This window comes from Heptranchias perlo, chromosome 5 (assembly GCF_035084215.1).
Source record: "Heptranchias perlo isolate sHepPer1 chromosome 5, sHepPer1.hap1, whole genome shotgun sequence".
Lineage (NCBI taxonomy): Eukaryota > Metazoa > Chordata > Chondrichthyes > Hexanchiformes > Hexanchidae > Heptranchias > Heptranchias perlo.
The window spans coordinates 22269118-22289528 of record NC_090329.1 but is presented as its reverse complement, the minus strand read 5'-3'; the positions used below and the strand labels follow the sequence as shown (position 1 = coordinate 22289528).

The following is a 20411-nucleotide window of genomic DNA, read 5'->3' as shown; positions in this document are numbered from 1 at the left end:
GGCAACTAGAGATGGGCAATAAATGCCAGCCTTGCCAGCAATGCCCACATTCTGAGAATAAACCTGCTGGGGAAGCTGGCTGAGGGACAGGGCATGTCAGAAATCCAGGGGACTGCCGGGCATCGTTTTCCAACAGCGTGATGTCCTTGTCCTTCTAGATGGTGGAAATCGCAGGGAGGGAGGTGACCAGATGATCTGTTTTTGAGACTTTGATTGAGGGATAAATATTGGCCAGAACTCTGGGGAGAACTCCCCCTGCTCTTCTTCGAATAGTGGCCGTGGGATCTTTTACATCCACCTGAGAGGGCAGACGGGATCTCGGTTTTAACGTCTCATCCGAAAAACGACACCTCCGACAGTGCAGCACTCCCTCAGTCCTGCACTGTGAGTGTCAGCCTAGATTATGGGCTCAAATCTCTGGAGTGGGACTTGAACCCACGACCTTCTGACTCAGAGGGGCGAGAGAGCTACCCACTATATTGTTGAATAATTTAGAAGCGAAAGCAAGACGCATGCCATCGGTACTAGTTATGGCTTTTCATGGGCTGCCTGTGTTTTTTCCCCGTTGAATGGTTCCACGGGCGGAGCATCCGACCTTTGACCTGTTGCCTATAACAAGGAAGGAGGCCGAATGTGGCACACTGTGAAATGCCTTCCCGCCCAAAATTAATGTGGAGCAGAGGACGATGCCCCGAGAACTGGATAAGTACTTGAAAGTAAAAAATTTGCAGGGCTACTGGGATAGGGCGGGGGAGTGGGACTAGCTCGATTGCTCTTGCAGAGAGCCGGCGCGGACTCGATGGGCCGAATGGCCTCCTTCCGTGCTGTAACCTTTCTACGATTCTAAGTCCTACAGCTTCCCAATCCGTGCTCGCTTCCTTGCCCTTGCCGGAAGAGGGAATGGCAGGAATTCTGCACGGAATAAAGTTTCAGCTTCCGTCAGCAAAACTTCACCACGCTACCATCAGAGCACAGACTGAGTTTTGTTTTAGCGTTTCCTGGTCCTTTGGACCCGAGACCAAGTTCATGAAGCAGTGACAGCTTTCCCTAAACCATCCCCCCAACGACACTAACCTGCATCCCTCATTTCAAATAGACGCGGCCAAGGGGTAGCGGTTGCTTTGACGGTCCTTGGTTGCGGAGGCTTGGCTGTGGTGACTTCACGTAGAAAGTGCCGAGCTGTTACCGCCTGCCGTGTGGCGGTGCTGGTGGTTGGCTCCGGGGTTGTGGTAGTGGGAGGTAATGCGCTCGTCATCTTCGGCTTCTCTGTCAAACCCCATCCCACACCCCGGGAAAGAAAACAAATCATTAATATCGTGTCCTTCTGCAAAGTTAAACTGAATTTGAGTTCAGCGGTGATCAAAGAGCCCAGAGCCCCCCACCCCACCTCTCGCCTTATTCAGATGTTCCCCCCCCTCCCCCCCCCCCCCCCAACACCAATCCCCCGAGTCACCCAGCTCTCCAAGGGTGCGTCTCTCTTCCATTTTATTCCCCATCCCTTCGCTGGGATTGATTCCCTAGTTTCTTGCCCGATTCTTGGCGCGTGGCACAGCTCCACCGACCCCAGCCGCCCTCCGGGACACCACACCCCACGCCCGAAGAGAGGCTACTCCTCACGCATGAGCCTCGTCGGCGAGTGTTGGGAGGCTGTTCCTCCGTGTAGGGCATCGCGGCTGACCAATTCTAATCCTCCCCGCACCCCCCCAATGCCCACACACCTGCCTTTTCCAACAAGGGCTCATAGAACATTACAACACAGGAGGAGGCCATTCGGCCCATTTTGCCTGCGCCGGACTACTGGGTAACGATCAGAAATGGGCACGGAGGCTGATGTTTAAACCCTTTCCTAGCCAATGGGGACACTGAAGCATCTCCAGCACTGCCCCCCCCCCCCCCCCCCCACACAGGCTGCTATTCACCTAACTCAGCACAGAGCAGGGCTGAAACTGGGATCTTACTGGTCTGTTTGGCTCAGTACCATACAGGGGCGGAGCAGTAACCAGCTGCGCCACCGTCCGCCCCCAGCCCCCCACCCCACCTCACCCCACATTGAGATTATGTTAGTGAGGTATATAGGAGAGTGCTTAACTGGCACGATGCATTCCACAGGGCCTGCTGTTAGTATCCCAAATAACCAGTCCCAGCCAAAAACATTTACCGGTCCTTATTCTCGAGTTTCTTGAAGGCAGAAATTCGAGGATCGATGGGTAGGTCACTCCTTTCTGTTGTTTGGGCCCTAGAGGAATGGTCAGAAAAGATATGTGGTCAACAGCTGCTCCTGAGATCGGACATAGTGATGAGCACAGAGTGCAGTTGGTACATTGACAGCAGTTGCCGCCATATTTAGGTATCAGCCTTGGCTCAGTGGGTAGTTCTCTCATCTCTGAGTCAGAAGGTTCAAGTCCGCACTCCAGAGACTTAAGCACATAATCCAGGCTGACACTCCCAGTGCAGTACTGAGGGAGTGCTGCACTGTCAGCGGTGCCGTCTTTCAGATGAGATGTTAAACTGAGGCCCCTTCTGCCCTCTCAGGTGGATGTAAATGATCCCCTGGCACTATTCGAAGAAGAGCAGGGGAGATCTCACTGGTGTCCTGGGGCCAATATTTATCCCTCAACCAACATCACTATAAACAGATGATCTGGTCATTATCCCATTGCTGTTTGTGGGATCTTACTGTGTGCAAATTTTTCTTCCGGGTAGGGATTCCCAGCATCAGCACGGACTGGTAATGTTAACTTCATAATCTCAACACAGTTAACAGCAGCTACCGAGGGTTTTTAAATCAGCTGACAAGGAAGAAGAAGCTTTATCAAATCCTCGGGGGAGGGGGGATCCCAGTGTGCTTCACGACCGATGAATTACTGAAGTTCGATCAACTATTGTTATGTTGACAAACGCAGCAGGCAATTTACACAGAACAAGGTCCCACAAACAGTAAATGAGGTGAATAATCAGTTAATCGGTTTTTAGTGATGTTGGTTGAGGGATAAATATTGGCCAGGACACCGGGGAGAACGCCCCCTGCTCTTCTTCAAAATAGTGACCGTGGGATCTTTTACATCCACCTGAGACATCCAAAAGACGGCACCTCCGACAGTGCAGCACTCCCTCAGTACTGGCACCGGGAGTGTCAGCCAGGATTATGTGCTCAACGTCTCTGGAGTGGGATTTGAACCCACGACCTTCTGACTCAGAGGCTCGAGAGCTACTAACTGGGTGAAACCGATTAAGTTGATTTTGACCGATTCTGCTAACCAGGATTCATGGCTCCACGTGCTAAAGCAGGATTGTTTGTCCGGTTACCAACCCTCCAGGATTGTCCAGGAGTCTCCTGGAATGAGAGATTAAACTCCTGGACACTGTTTGCGAGCAAATGCGGAAGAAAAATTATAGGAGCCTTAAAAAAATTGTTTAATTTTCCATTTTCTTTGAGCACTTTAATTTATTAGTTATAAAAATATTGGAGATGGGGAAGGAAAGGCTGTTCGACTGGGCAGAGCGGTTGGAGGCGGGAAGTCATGTGATGAAACCTCCAGGACTACGTCCAACCAGAGTTGGCAACCTGAATTATTTGGTGGTTAAGCAGAACGACAAAATCAAGGGCAAAGTAGAACAAGCATGCCCCCTTTAATTTGACCTCGTTAATTAAATATAGAGCTTGAAAATGTTACCTGATACTACAAAAGACTCTCTCCACCTGGGGATCGACAGGGATCGAACACCGTTGGAGAAGGTCCCTTTGTAACTCGAGCTGCTGGGCACTTTCCGAACATGAATCTTTCCTCCGCCATTATCGATGACACCACTGCGGCAGACAACAGGCAGATTAACAAGGCCCTACTCCAGTTCCAAATTCTCATCCTTGTTTTCAACTCCCTCCATGGCCTCCTCCAGCCCTACAACCCTCTGAGATCTCTGCGCTCCTCCAATTCCGGCCTCTTATGCATCCCCGATTTCCTTCGCCCCACCGTTGCTGGCCGTGCCTCCAGCTACCCAGGCCCTAAGCTCTGGAATTCCCTCCCTAAACCACTCCGCCTCTCTCTCCTCCTTTAAGTCACTCTTTAAACCTACCTTGACCTGTCCTAATATCTCCTCATGCGGCTCGGTGTCAAATTTTGTCTGATAACACACCTGTGAAGCGCCTTGGTACGTTTTACTACGTTAAAGGTGCTATATAAATGCAAGTTATTGTTGTTATTGTTGATGATAAACAGGCTGCCTTTGTGGTTGTATTACTTGTGTGCTCTTGCACTCCCTTGGCATTACACATTACATTATAGAGAGGAAGTAAACAAGTTTGTGTTTTTTTTTGTAGACTTGCCATCTACAGATCAAGAAATACCAGGATCATATCCAGGGGCATTGTGGAGACTGAAGGACCCAATTCACATCCCTGCTCAGTATTAGGACCAGACTGAGTAACAGTCAACAACAACAACCTGCATTTATTTAGCGCCTTTAACATAGTAAAACGTCCCAAGGCTTCACAGGAACAATTATCAGACAAAATTTGACACCAAACCACTTAAGGAGATATTAGGACAGGTGACCAAAAGCTTGGTCAAAGGGGTAGATTTTAAGAAGAGTCCTAAGGTAGGAGAGAGAGGTAGAGAAGTTTAGAGAGGGAAATACAGAGCTTAAGGCCGAGGCAGCTGATGGCACGGCCGCCAAAGGTGGGGTGAAGGAAATCGGGGATGCGCAAGAGGCCAGAATTGGAGGAGCGCAGAGATCTCGGAGGGTGTTGGGCTGGAGGAGGTTACAGAGATAGGGAGGGGTGAATGAACTGAGCCAATTTTCTAATTGCAGTCGTAGGAACATAGGATCAGGAATAGGCCATTCAGCCCCTCGAGCCTGTTCCGCTATTCAATCAGAACCCCTTCCACACACCTTGGTTCCATAACCCTTAATACCCTTGCCTTACAAGAATCTATCAATCTCAGGTTTGAAATTTTCATTGACCCCCAGCCTCAAAGCTTTTTGGGGGAGAGAGTTCCAGAGTGGAGCTTCACCCACCGGGAGCTCATATCAGGAAAGCAGAGGCGCGGTCCCCGTGATTTTCTGTTGGAATGGTCCTCAAGCAAGCAGAGTCGGTGTTAACATCAACGCGGCTACAATCGAATAATTGTAACCTCGATGGGGGGCAGAAAGGGGGCTGCCCAGAGCAGTGAGATCAAAGCTTCACTTGTGGTGTTAGCTTTTCCAATCATGAAAAATTCATTATAAACCTTTTGAATATTAATAACTAACATCCAAATCACGGGACACTGTAGGGGAAAGGGCAGGGGATAGGGACTAAGCAGATGGCTCGTTCAGAGGGAGGGCACAGGGTTGATGGGCTGAATAGGGAAAGAGCTCTCTCAGGGAAAGGGCACAGGCACGATGGGCTGAATGGCCTCCATCAGTGCTGGAGAATTCTACGATTCCAAGTAGGTGGAAGAAATCGATTTCCATTTTAACTAAAAGCCCTGGGCTCCGTTTCCAATTTGCACAGTGAGCCCAAGGCATGATGGTCGTACAACACGCTGCTGAAGAGAAAAAACGACACTTTGCAAACCACTCGGACGTTACAAAATGGAAAGAGCTGTTGACCTGTGAATAGCTGCGCCGCACACACTGGAAACAGATGCGTAGACGTCTGTGCCCCACACGGCTTGCTTCGTGCCCAGACATCCAGGTGGGCATCTCGCCACAAACTCAGACACCTTTATCTTGCCAGCTCTGATGTCACAGTCTATCTGAGGCATGGCTAGAGGAGTAAGCACAGACACTGAGAGGTCAACTTTAACCCCAGGGACGGGTGGGAAGGTAAAAATCGTAAAAAAAGTAAAACTCGCCCCCAACTCGTCCACTTCTGGTTTTAATGGACCGGTTTTAATGGGGGTGGGACGAGGGGCGGGTGACCAACCCACTCTCAGGAGGCGGGTCGGTTTGTGAAATCTCTTAAGGAGGCCGCGGGCCTCCATTTTAATAGGTTTTTTATTTTGAACTCTTGGGGGCCAGGATTTCCAGGCCTTTTGCTTCACGCCACATAAGAGGAGGTGGGAAGGTGGTAAGTGCCTTTATTGCACTACCTGTGGGCTAGGAGGAGCAGGAGTGTTTCCTCCAGGCCCAACAAGCTTACCTGCCTCGATCTCCGACCCTCCCCTGGCCCCACGTCAGACCCCTCCCACGATCTCTGACCCCCCCCACGATCTCCGACCCCCCATAACTGAGCACCCTGATGACCGACCCCCCCCCCCCACCATGACTGCCAACCCCAATGACCCCCGACCCCTATGACTCCCCCAACCCTCCCCCGATGGCCGACCCTCCCACCCCCCCGATCTAAGACTTACCTGCTGGCATCCGCTCCCTGGCTACTCTCCCGTCCGACTGACGGCCAGTCTGTCAATCTGGCTGGCTGTCGGGCGGGAAACCTACAGAAAAAAATTGAAAGACGTCCTTACGTCAAAATTGTAAGGATGTCCGGAAACCCGTACTTTTGGGTTTCCAGTCAGGAATCCCCCCCATCCCCCGCCCTGCCCTCTTCCCAGCTTCCCGTAAAATTTACCCTTAGAGTCAAGCTAGTAGCTAAAACAGTAGAGTACAAGTCAGAGGAAGTCCTGAACAAACTCAACAGAGCTCTGATCAGACCCACCTCGAGCACTGTGTCCAGTTCTGCTCAGACCTACCTTGAGCACTGTGTCTAGTTCTGGTCAGACCCACCTCGAGCACTGTGTCCAGTTCTGGTCAGACCCACCTCGAGCACTGTGTCTAGTTCTGGTCAGACCCACCTCGAGCACTGTGTCCAGTTCTGGTCAGACCCACCTTGAGCACTGTGTCCAGTTCTGGTCAGACCCATCTTGAGCACTGTGTCCAGTTCTGGTCAGACCCATCTCGAGCACTGTGTCTAGTTCTGGTCAGACCCACCTCGAGCACGGTGTCCAGTTCTGGTCAGACCCACCTTGAGCACTGTGTCCAGTTCTGGTCAGACCCATCTTGAGCACTGCGTCCAGTTCAGGTCAGACCCACCTCGAGCACTGTGTCCAGTTCTGGTCAGACCCACCTTGAGCACTGTGTCCAGTTCTGGTCAGACCCATCTCGAGCACTGTGTCCAGTTCTGGTCAGACCCACCTTGAGCACTGTGTCCAGTTCTGGTCAGACCCACCTTGAGCACTGTGTCCAGTTCTGGTCAGACCCACCTTGAGCACTGTGTCCAGTTCTGGTCAGACCCACCTTGAGCACTGTGTCCAGTTCAGGTCAGACCCACCTCGAGCACTGTGTCCAGTTCTGGTCAGACCCACCTTGAGCACTGTGTCCAGTTCTGGTCAGACCCATCTCGAGCACTGTGTCTAGTTCTGGTCAGACCCATCTTGAGCACTGCGTCCAGTTCTGGTCAGACTGCACCTCGAGTACTGTTGTCCAGTTCTGGTCAGACTGCACCTTGAGTACAGTGTCCAGTTCTGGTCAGACCCACCTCGAGCACTGTGTCCAGTTCTGGTCAGACCCACCTCGAGCACTGTGTCCAGTTCTGGTCAGACCCACCTCGAGCACTGTGTCCAGCTCTTGTCACTGAGACACAAGACAGACTTTCAAAGGTTGGAGACAGTGTAAGGAGCAAAGAGGTTGATCCTTAGAGTTAAAGGGTTGAGTGATGAAGGACTTGAGAAACTTGGGGGTTTTTCAGCCTGGAAAGGAGTTGTGTCAGAGATGTTCTTATAGAGGGGGTACATAAGATAGTAAATGATATGAAAGAGGTTAATCTGGAATACTAAGCTGTGGGATTAGGACACAGGTTCAAACTAGTAGCAGGTAACCTTAGTGCTGATATCAGGAAATTCTTCTTTACACAAAGAGTGATCAACATGAGGGGTTTTGATAAAGTAAATAAGTAGAAACTATTTCCACTGCAGGAGGATTGATAACCAGAGGACTCAGATTTAAAATAATTGGCAAAAGAACCAGAGGAGAGATGAGGAGAAATGTTTTTACGCAGTGAGTTGTAATGATCTGGAATCCACTGCCTGAAAGGGTGGTGGAAGCAGATTCAATAATAACTTTCAAAAGGGAATTAGATAAATACTTGAAAAGGAAAAATTTGCAGGGCTATGGGGAAGGAGCAGGGGAGGGGGACTAATTGTACAGCTCTTTCAAAGAGCTGGCAGGATGGGCCGAATGGCCTCCTTCTGTACTGTAACAGTATATGAACGTATGGACTCCCAGCGGAGGTGAAAACCCCGGATATATTTAAGAAACAAGTAGATTCTGTAGTAAGTGAGACAGTAGGGTGCCCTTGGTCAATCTTATATGGCCCGAATGGTCATTCTCATCTGATGTTACCTTGTGACCTCTTGACATTAAATTTATTCTGTGCACCTGTTGGAGGTGTGTCATTAACATTTAGCCAAAGCAATGTCACAGTAGAGCAGGCCTGTTTCAGGAGATGAGAGGAGCCTCCCTCATCTATCTATCGAGCATGGACTGATATTTTTAGCTGGTATCTAATACAGCAACACAGTTTTATTGCTCTGCAAACGAGGTTTTTGCACAAACTCAGTCACAATTTGAACCAAAAATACACCACGTTATATGTTACACCATTGAATTACCAGGGAATGGGCAGTTTACATCGAATTTTACAGCACAGAAACAGGCCATTTGGCCCAACTGGTCTATGCCGGTGTTTATGCTCCACACGAGTCTCCTCCCACCCTACCTCATCTCACCCTATCACCATAACCTTTTATTCTTTTCTCCCTCATGTACTTATCCAGCTTCCCCTTAAATGTATCTATGTTATCCGCCTTGACCACTCCTTGTGGTAGCAAATTCCACATTCTCACCACTCTCTGAGTAAAGACGTTTCTCCTGAATTCCTTATTGGATTAATTAGTGACTATCTTATATTTGCAACCGCTAGTTTTGGACTCCCCCCACAAGTGGAAACATCTTCCCGATCAAAGCTTTAATGATTTTAAAGACCTCTATCAGGTCACCTCTCAGTCTTCTCTTTTCTAGAGAAAAGAGCCCCAGCCTGTTCAGCCTTTCCTGATAGTTCTAACCTTTCAGTTCTGGTGTCATCCTTGTAAATCTTTTCTGCACCTTCTCCAGTGCCTCTATATCCGTTTTATAATATGGAGACCAGTACTGTGCACAGTACTCCAAGTGTGGTCTGACCAAGGTCCTATACAAGTTGAACATAACATCTCTGCTTTTGAATTCTGTTCCTCTAGAAATGAACCCCAGTGCTTGGTCTGCCTTTGTTTTAATGGGAAGAGTGGGATGAACTCGGTCAGCGGGAAGCGATTGCATGGTGGACCCGTTTCCCGGTCAGAACCGGTCACCTACGTGGTCTTTTCGTCCCTTCTCTCTTCCGTCCCTTCTCTCTCGCGCCGTCGGCCAAAGTCAGCAACAGGACTGCAAATAAAAAGAGAGAGAGAAAACCGTCAACGCCTGCTCTGCCCTCAGCTTGTCGAAACTGCATCAGCAAACACGCGCGGGCAGAGTTTTAGGATTGAGCGTTCCTATCGCGGGGCCTTGCCTGCCAGATCTGCATATCGTGAAACGCAGGGCGCGTTTCCTCATCACGCTCCCTCCGCTCGTCTCATGGACCAAACTCTACGGGCGACAATTATTGGATGGAAGATCACAGGCCTGCCATTCCCCGATGCGCGCTCCCAGGGACCGAGACTCCATGCCAGGAGCACACAATTGGAATATTCACCCTCAAGTATCTGTGTTTGGTCGTTGCAAATCGGAGAAACAACGGAAGCAGCAGTTTTTGCCTCCATGCTGCTCATTCGGAAGAGCCAACAGTCTCCGAGTCATCTAAATTAGTCAACATACGTAGAGACTGACAGAAAAAAAGTTCTCCAAAGAACTTGCATTTATACAGCACCTTTCACATCCTCAGGACATCCCATAGCACTTCGCAGCCAATGAAGTATTTTTGAAGTATAATCACTGTTGTAATGTAGGAAACGCAGCAGCCAATTTGCGCACAGCAAGATCCCACAAACAGCAATGTGATAATGACCAGATCATCTGTTTTATTGTTGTTGGTTGAGGGATGAATATTGGCCCAGGACACCGGGGAGAACTTCCCTGCTCATCTTCCAATAGTGGAAGTGGGATCTTTTACATCCACCTGAGATGGCAGATGGGGCCTCGGTTTAACATCTCATCCGATAGATGGCACCTCCGACAGAGCAGCACTCCCTCAGTACTGGCACCGGGAGTGTCAGCCTAGATTATGGGCTCGATATTACCATGGCGGCGGGTTCGTGGCGGGGGGTAGATTGGGCGCGTGGGTAACGCGCCCGGTGAAATCAGTCTGCCCCGCACGCAATCGCAGGCTGATTGGATCCACTTACCTGCTCCTCCGGGTTCCCCGCTGCTGAGCTGCGCATCGGGCGGGCTGCGCATGCGCAGTAAGGTCTGTCAGCTGGAGGAGCTCTATTTAAAGGGGCAGTCCTCCACTGACTGATGCTGCAAGAAATAGGAATAATTACAGCATGGAGCAGCCCAGGGGGAAGGCTGCTCCCAGTTTAATGATGCCTCACTCCAGCTCTTATTGGATGGGGTGAGGAGGAGGGGGAGGACAGAGATCATCCTTTTTTTTTTTTTTTATTCGTTCACGGGATGTGGGCGTTGCTGGCAAGGCTGGCATTTATTGCCCATCCCTAATTGCCCTCGAGAAGGTGGTGGTGAGCCGCCTTCTTGAACCGCTGCAGTCTGTGTGGTGAAGGTTCTCCCACAGTGCTGTTAGGAAGGGAATTCCAGGATTTTGACCCAGCGACGATGAAGGAACGGCGATATATTTCCAAGTCGGGATGGTGTGTGACTTGGAGGGGAACGCGTAGGTGGTGTTGTTCCCATGCGCCTGCTGCTCTTGTCCTTCTTGGTGGTAAAGGTTGTGGGTTTGGGAGGTGCTGTCGAAGAAGCCTTGGCGAGTTGCTGCAGTGCATCCTGTGGATGGTACACACTGCAGCCACAGTGCATCGGTGGTGAAGGGAGTGAATGTTTAGGGTGGTGGATGGGGTGCCAATCAAGCGGGCTGCTTTATCTTGGATGGTGTCGAGCTTCTTGAGTGTTGTTGGAGCTGCACTCATCCAGGCAAGTGGAGAGTATTCCATCACACTCCTGACTTCTGCCTTGTAGATGGTGGAAAGGCTTTGGGGAGTCAGGAGGTGAGTCACTCGCCGCAGAACACCCAGCCTCTGACCTGCTCTCGTAGCCACAGTATTTATATGGCTGGTCCAGTTCAGTTTCTGGTCAATGGTGACCCCCAGGATGTTGATGGTGGGGGATTCGGCGATGGTAATGCCGTTGAATGTCAAGGGGAGGTGGTTAGACTTTCTCTTGTTGGAGATGATCATTGCCTGGCACTTATCTGGCGCGAATGTTACTTGCCACTTATCAGCCCAAGCCTGGATGTTGTCCAGGTCTTGCTGCATGTGGGCTCGGACTGCTTCATTATCTGAGGGGTTGCGAATGGAACTGAACACTGTGCAGTCATCAGCGAACATCCCCATTTCTGACCTTATGATGGAGGGAAGGTCATTGATGAAGCAGCTGAAGATGGTTGGGCCTAGGACACTGCCCTGAGGAACTCCTGCAGGCTGCTTCCTCCCGGCGGGCGGGAGGAAGCAGCCTGCCTCTGCCACCAAGAAGGCCTGGCTCGAGGTGGCAGAGGAGGTCACCTGCACCACCAACATATCGCCCACCTGCATACAGTGCAGGAGGTGCTGCAATCACCTAAGTAAGTCAGCCGAAGTGAGTACACTTACTCATTCCCCTACACTCCGTCTGCCCCATCACCGCCCCCACCCCACATCTCCTTCTGCACTGCCAACACTACTCTGTCACATCACCCCTCATACCCACTCAAACCTCATCCTCATCGTACCTGCACCTACTCACCTCGCCAGTACTCATCCTGCCACTACCACTCAACCCAATCCTCATACAATCTCATGGCTCTATCTCATACTCACCCTCTCGTGCATCTCTCTCACGGCCAGCCTCACTCAACCTACCACCACCTGTGCTGCAGCCACAGGGCATGCATCACATATGTGCAGTAGGCAGCGTAAGGCAAACGTGTCGTGAGCATGAAGGGGATGCACAAGGGTGTTTGAGGGTTTGTCATGGTTGTTACTTATATTGAATTTCTGACCAACTCACATCACATATTATATTGGCACCACTACTGCCACATCTTTGCAAATCTTGTCTGGTTTGTGCAATAATGCCCTTCCCTGAGGATCACAATGAAGACCCACACCTGATGCCACCCATTGTGTCACTGCAGAGTGGGTGTAGGTGTATTTGCAGGGCTCTTTTGTGCAGACGACTGAGAGACGTTGGCGATGTCCCCGGTGGCACCCTGGAAGGATACGGAGAAGTTGTTGAGGGCAGTGGTGACTTTGACAGCCACAGGTAAGAAGATGGTGCTCGGGCCAGCCGGGAGCAGCTCGGCATGAAGGAGGCTGCAGATGTCCACAACGACATGTCGATTGACTCTGAGCCTCCGTGTGCACTGCTGCTCAGAGAGGTCTAGGAAGCTGAGCCTTGGTCTGTGGACCCTGTGGCGAGGGTAGTGCCCTCTGCGAAGCATCTCTCTCTGCGGTTGCCCTCCCTCCTGCTGTGCAGGTGGATGTGTCACAGCACTGTGTTGTGGAGCTCCACGTGTCAGAGGTGGACGGTGTGGCCGGCGAGGCTGGTGATGCTGTTCGCCCTCCAAGGAGGTCATGACTGCAGCTACAGCGGCCCCCATCCGCAAGATGTACATCTGAGGGGGTCCGCAAAGTAGGTACATGTGTCTGGACCCCGGGGTAAGTGTGCAAGTTGGTGAATGTTATTGTTAGGAGGAGGGTGGTGGAGGCCAAACTTTGTCCCAAGTGACAGAGTGGCCTCCTGCAATGAGTGAGGGTCTCTCCCCCCCAAACCTGTCAAATGGACCTTTGCAGCTGCCACAGGCTGATGGCTGCAACACGTCCATTTGAACTGGGAGTGTTTCCCCCAGTATGGGAAACAGTCTCAGTCAGTTGCAAAATCCCACCCCTCCTAAAATATCAGGTCAATCAGGTCTGTAAACGACCTGAAGTACCTGTTCAAGTATTTTAAGTGGCACCCCGTCGGCTTTAATTGCCAGCGGGAGTCCCACATGCGGGGGCTGCACGCGCATGTGAGCGCGTCAGTGGGAAACCCGGAAGTGGGCGGGTTGGAGCCGGGCTCCCGACCCGCCCCGGGAATTCCCAATTTTCGCAGCCCCCCCCCCCGCCAGGAACGTACCCGATCGCGGATGCGAAAATTGAGCCCTATATGTTTGAACCTACGACCTTCTGACTCAGAGGGGAGAATGCTACCCATTGAGCCAAGGCTGACATTACACAAAAAAGCAAAATTCTACATATGCTGGAAATCTGAAATAAAAACAGAAAATGCTGGAAAGACTCAGCAGGTCAGGCAGCATCCGTGGTGAACCTGTCGAAAGGTCATCGAGCTGAAACGTTAACTCTGTTTCTCTCTCCACAGATGCTGCCTGACCTGCTGAGTGTCTCCCAGCATTTCCTGACACCATGCAGAGACTGGTAGGAATGTGGAATTCTCTACCACAAACCCATTGTTCAAAGCAGAGACCATTAATTCTTTTTAAAAGGGATTTAGATAGTTGCTTGTGAAAGAGGGAGTGTGAGATGAGCAGGAGCGTGGGATTCACTGAATGGACCGTTTCTGTGTTGGAACATTCTACAAATACAAAAATGATTATATATAACGTCAATTAAATTAAAAGAAAGGTGTGAACTTATTTGGGAAAACAATCTGTGATAGCAGCTCATTTTTATACAGGACAACTGCATTTGGAAGGGCGCGTGGAGACTACTCGTTAATCTGCCCGGATACCGGTCCCTTTTGTGCTCAGTGCCACATGTCTCTGCTGGGATTGACTCGTACAAATAAAGAGGCATGAGATTTCTGCCAACGTACCCAGGGTGAAGGCTCCTATAGCGGATGAGCTCATTGTGAGATTGCGATGGGGTCACAAAGCACACTTTCAGTCTTTAGATGAAGTCACTTCATGAACAAGGTCCCTGCTGATCATGAGAAAACACACAAAGATTCGTCATCTGAAGTGAAAACAGAATTATAGAACGTGTTAGAGTTCACAGTGTGTACACAACAACAACAACGTGAATTGATATATTCCCTTTAACATAGTAAAGGCACTTCTCAGGAACGTTATCAAACAAAAATTTGACACCAAGCCGCATAAAGAAATATTCAGAGAGGTGACCAAAAGCTTGGTCAAAGAGGTAGGTTTTATGGAGCGTCTTAAAGGAGGAGAGAGAGATAGAGAGGTTTAGGGAGGGAATTCCAGAGTTTAGGGCCTAGGCAGCTGAAGGCACGGCCGCCAATGGTGGAGCGATGAAAATCGGGGATGCTCAAGAGGCCCGAATTGGAGGAGCACAGAGATCTCGGAGAGTTGTAGTGCTGGAGGAGGTTACAGAGATAGGGAGGGGTGAGGCCATGGAGGGATTTGAAAACAAGGATGAGAATTTTAAATTCAAGGCGTTTTAAATTTGTTACAATCACTGAAGGAGCAGCTCTATATTTCATAGTCCACACAGCTCAATACAGAGACAAAACTAACATAAACACAATATAGTCCACACAGCTCAATACAGACACAAAACCAACATAAACCCAATATAGTCCGCACAGCTCAAAACAATCACAAAACCAACATAAACACAATATAGTCCACACAGCTCAAAACAACACAAAACCAACATAAACACAATATAATCCACACAGCTCAAAACAACACAAAACCAACATAAACACAATATAATCCACACAGCTCAAAACAACACAAAACCAACATAAACACAATATAGTCCACACAGCTCAATACAACACAAATCCAACATAAACCCAATATAGCCCACGCAGCTCAAAACAGACACAAAACCAACATAAACCCAATATAGTCCACACAGCTCAAAACAACACAAATCCAACATAGTTGATTCTAGCTTATCTGAACACTGCCCAGTGCAAATCAGATCCCCACTGCGTTAAAGTACAAAACTCCACTATTTTGGTGAAATTCCTGTTTTAAAAAAATTGGAGATATTCTGAAATAAATGAACCAAGGGTTACCCAGTAAGACCCGACTGAGCCACAACCTGGGAATCCCCAGATTCCAAACATTTTGAAACTACTATTAACATTCAGAAGTTGATTCAACACCATTAACGCAGTGAATGTAGTTACTCTGGTTAATTGGTGGAGCTCTCTCATCATGCACCCCACCGGGCATATGAGACTAACACCACAGGTCTGAAGGGAGGGGATAAGTAGATCTGAATGGCGAATGATTCGATTGGAATTGTGGCAGCTGTAAAATGGGATTAGGAACACACTTTCTTTTTAGTGAAGCATGAAAGGACTCGATTATAAGCTGCCCTTGTTTGCCCTTCTATCTCCGAGTTAGTAACAGTTTGGAGTAAGTCACGTGTTAAATCAACAATCGTCTTGGAAACAGCTGGTAAGGCACAATACAATCTGCCATTTATTTCGATGGCTTACGGTTATTTCTAAGATTATGTGGAGTTCAAACTTTTCTCTTATGGAAACGAGGCGTCCAGTATCTGTGGAGCTGTTGAAGTCATGTGACAACTGTCGTGGTGACTGAGTTCATATTCGTAGGCCTGTGGTGTGATAGTTTGTTTAAACTATGGAAGAGTAGGAATAGACTGGGTGTGAGGCGGTTCTTTCCCCAGAGAGCAGTGAGCCTCGGGAATGTGTTGCCGGCTGGTGTGGCCTTCAAGAGGGAGTTGGACCGGTTCTTGACTGAGGCAGAGATCGCATCATTTAGAAGGTAACTGACTTTATAGATAACATTTGGTCCATGTGATCTCCTGGACTGGTCTCGATCGCCTGAGGGGGGTCGGAGAGGAATTTTCCAGAGTATTTTTTCCTTTATTGGTCCTGGATTTTTTTTCTGGTTTGTTGCCTCTCCCAGGAGATTACATGATGGGGGGGGGGGAGGAGGGGGGCAGGGAGGGGAAATGAGGAAGTGTTTAGTCACGATACTCCGGCCATTGTGGTCTGGGGGGCGGGCTTGATGGACCAGCTGGTCTTTTCCTGCCCGTCAATTTTGTATGTATCTGATTGGGCCAAAGATGGAGCGTCATGCTTCAGCACATGGTGAGACGATGGGAAAGAGACAAGACTGAAGTCCCACTTGGGAAGGACATTTAAAGTACGAAAGGGGTGAAGGAGGAAAACAAAAAGGGAAGAGGAGGGATAAACAACAACAACAACAACTTCCATTTACACAGCGCCTTTAATGTAGTAAAACATCCTAAGCTTCACAGGAGTAATTCTCAGACAACATTTGACAGCGAGCCACATAAGGAGATATTAGGACAGGTGACCAAAAGCTTGGTCAAAGAGGTAGGTTTTAAGAAGCAACTTAAAAGGAGGAGAGAGGCAGAGAGGTTTAGGGAGGGAATTCCAGAGCTTAGGGCCTAGGCAGCTGAAGGCACGGCCGCCAATGGTGGAGCGATGAAAATTGGGAGATGCGCAAGAGGCCAGAATTAGAGGAGCACAGAGATCTCGGAGGGTTGTAGGACTTTAGAAGTTACAGGGCTCCTCGAGAAACCTCACGAGAAAGTTCGGAAATACACTTGGACAGCATATTATGGAACTGAGACTAAAAGCAAATGATGATAACCAGATGTTCTATTTCAGAATAATGCAGATATCACAGTTCATCTGACTGGTCCCAGAACTGTCAGCCAATGTGGAGATCTCCTTGCCCACTGCTGACTCTGCGATTAGATTCTATTGGTTTCTATGAGACAATCCTGTTTATTTTTTGCTGCTGAATGCCTGTTTTCTTTACATGGCTTTTGGGGGAGTGGCCCTTTAAAATTTTTGGAGGAGTGGCCCTTTAAAACTTGTTTTTTTTTTAATTAGCTGCGAATAATATTTAGTTTTTACAAAATCATTGGCATTGCAAAAATTTCCATTGATTTCAGAACTAAACTGACTTGTTAACTTTGAATTCTCACAAATAATTTTCCACCTAATCTTTTTTGCATCATATAATTTTAACGCAGGTAGTCACAAGTTTGAGATAACTTTGCATTTCTTTTTTAATTTTGTTATTTTCACAATCAGCTGCACTTAGTTTAAAGTCGCTTTACAGGAACATGAAGGGGTTTAAACACTGTCCAGACTGCAAGTCGAGATGGGGCTGCTCTAGGGTGCAGTACCTGCTCTGCCCAGAATGTGGCGCAGCTTCCCGAGGCCAACTCAACACCCAAGTTCAGTCATTCCCAAATTCTCGATAAAATGCAGAGCTGAAGGCATTTTTATTCGTGTTTGTACTGGTTTAGCAAACTCAGATCGTTCCCAGAGTTTATGTGGCCATATGTAATTTTCTCTCCCTGATATTCTGCGGCATATTTTCCAAAACAGATACAATGGACAAGAAAACAAATCGGAGATTGAGATTCCGCAACCAACTTTCGCCCACTAACCATTCAATAACAATTCAATAACCACTCCACACATACAACACACAGAGACACAGACATACACAGAAAGACACAGATACATAGAGAAACACACACAGAAAGACACAGATACATACAGAGACACAAACACACACAGAAAGACACAGATACATACAGAGACACAGACATACACAGAAAGACACAGATACATACAGAGAAACACACACAGAAAGACACAGATACATACAGAGACACAGACATACACAGAAAGACACAGATACATACAGAGAAACACACACAGAAAGACACAGATACATACAGAGAAACACACAGAAAGACACAGATACATAGAGAAACACACACAGAAAGACACAGATACATACAGAGAAACACACACAGAAAGACACAGATACATACAGAGAAACACACACAGAAAGACACAGATACATACAGAGAAACACACAGAAAGACACAGATACATACAGAGAAACACACAGAAAGACACAGATACATACAGAGAAACACACAGAAAGACACAGATACATACAGAGAAACACACACAGAAAGACACAGATACATAGAGAAACACACACAGAAAGACACAGATACATACAGAGAAACACACAGAAAGACACAGATACATACAGAGAAACACACACAGAAAGACACAGATACATACAGAAAGACACAGATACATAAACACATAGAAAGATAGAGAAACACACACAGAAAGACACATACATACAGAGAAACACATAGAAATTCACAGATACACAGAGAAACACACAGAAAGACACAGATATATCCAGAGAAACACACACAGAAAGACACAGATACATAAACACACAGAAAGACACAGATACAGAGAAACACAGACACATGGAGAAACACATACACCCAGACACACATAGACATACAGAGAAAGAGACACACACGCGGAGAAACACACACATAGATGTACAAACACACAAAAAGTAACTCAAACACCAGGTGTGTCACTAGCTGTTTGAGTTTATTGAACCAAAACAAATTGTGATGTTAATCTTGCGATCATGGACTCACTCCCTGCCTGTGAGAGGTCAGGTAGGTTTAGTGAGAAACAGGAGCACAATAACTCACGAGGCAGGAGTCCTTCCAATACCAATATACTGTTTGATGTATTGTGCTGAGCTCAAGTCTCTGTAACGGGTTAAAACAAACGGATCGGCTGCACGATGTGAAATGAACAGAAGCTGGGAATAATAATAATAATGAGGAGGATGCAGTCAAACTCACCGGAGCGGAGTCCTGGAATCAGTCTGTGGGAGTTTTCTGTTCCCCAGACCTCTTGTCCACATTATCACATTCCCGGCTCGGCTCGGCTCGGTTCCCCGGGGCGGGACAGACTCACAGCCCTGGTGAGCTGGGGCTGGGACGGGACGGTTCACAGCTCCGAGAGTCTGGGAGTGACTGGGAGGCAGTGGGAGAAGGAGCCACTGGAGGGCAGCGAGGGGCGGGCTGCAACGATCCGCTCCTCACCCTGCACCCAGGGATCGTACTGTGTAAAGGGCAGCCCGAAACCTGTAACAAGAACAACCTCCAGGACCACAGCAATCTCACCAGGACCCACGGGGACAGGGATAGGGACACAGCCAGTAGCAATACCAACACCAGTACCAGTAACACCAGTACCGGCATCAGTAAAACCAGTACCAGTAACACCATTACCAGTACCAGTAACACCATTACCAGCACCAGTAAAACCTGTACCGGTAACACCAGTACCGGCATCAGTAAAACCAGTACCAGTAACAGTAACACCAGTAGCAGTAACACCATTACCAGTAACAGTAACACCATTACCAGTAACAGTAAAACCTGTACCGGTAACACCATTACCAGCACCAGTAAAACCTGTACCGGTAACACCATTACCAGCACCAGTAAAACCTGTACCGGTAACACCAGTACCAGCACCAGTAAAACCTGTACCAGTAACACTAGTACCAGTAACACTAGTACCAGCACCAGTAAAACCTGTACCTGTAACACCAGTACCTGTACTAGTAACACCAGCAATTGTACCAGTACCAGTGACACAAGCACCAGTACCAGTAACACCAGTAACGCCAGTACCAGTAACACTAGAGTACTGCGTACAGTTCTGATCACCACATTACAGGAAGAATGTGATTGTATTAGAGAGGGTACAGAGCAGATTTACAAGGATGTTGCCAGGGCTGGAGAATTTTAGCTATGAGGAAAGATTGGATAGGCTGGGGTTGTTTTCTTTGGAACAGAGGAGGCTGGGGGGGCGATTTAATTGAGGTATATAAAATTATGAGGGGCCTAAATAGAGTGGATAGGAAGGACCTATTTCCTTACCAGAGAGGTCAATAATCAGTGGGCATGGATTTAAAGTGATTGGTAGAAGGATTAGAGGGATGTTGAGGAGAATTTTTTTCACCCAGAGGGTGGTGGGGGTCTGGAACTCACTGCCTGAAAGGGTGGTAGAGGCAGAAACCCTCAACTCATTTAAAAATTACTTGGCTATACCCTTGAAGTGCCATAACCTACAAGGCTACGATGGTAGTCATGATGTGGCGATGCCGGTGATGGACTGGGGTTGACAATTGTAAACAATTTTACAACACCAAGTTATAGTCCAGCAATTTTATTTTAAATTCACAAGCTTTCGGAGGCTACCTCCTTCCTCAGGTGAACGATGTGGAAATGAAATCCTCGAAATGAAGTCGCATTTATAATTCACAGAACAATGCTTGGTGAGTACAGACAGTTTTTTCAACTGCCCGTTGCCCAAGGCAATCAGTTTGCAGACAGACAGGTGTTACCTGCCAGGTCTCACAGAATATACAAATCACCAAAAAAAACAAACAAAAAAAAACAGAGATAGAG

At 48.3% G+C, this 20411-nt stretch overlaps 1 protein-coding gene across 3 annotated transcripts in view; it reads right to left on the bottom strand.

Annotated features, from left to right (window-relative positions):
• vit (vitrin) overlaps positions 1-18992 on the bottom strand; it is a 48774-nt gene extending 29782 nt beyond the window's left edge. Inside the window, exons 1-7 of one of the 3 annotated variants that reach the window (XM_067984103.1) lie at positions 18792-18992; positions 13975-14114; positions 9331-9399; positions 5593-5749; positions 3675-3808; positions 2160-2236; positions 1075-1282 (exon numbers count right to left, since the gene is read on the bottom strand). In XM_067984103.1, the coding sequence (XP_067840204.1) occupies positions 1075-1282; positions 2160-2236; positions 3675-3808; positions 5593-5749; positions 9331-9399; positions 13975-14008 (679 nt within the window). In that variant the 5' untranslated portion in view covers positions 14009-14114; positions 18792-18992. Of the gene's footprint in view, positions 1-1074; positions 1283-2158; positions 2237-3674; positions 3809-5592; positions 5750-9330; positions 9400-13974; positions 14115-18791 lie in introns of all 3 variants that reach the window. The other 2 variants (XM_067984105.1, XM_067984106.1) reach the window with 2 other exon arrangements.
• Positions 18993-20411: the final 1419 nt, after the last annotated feature.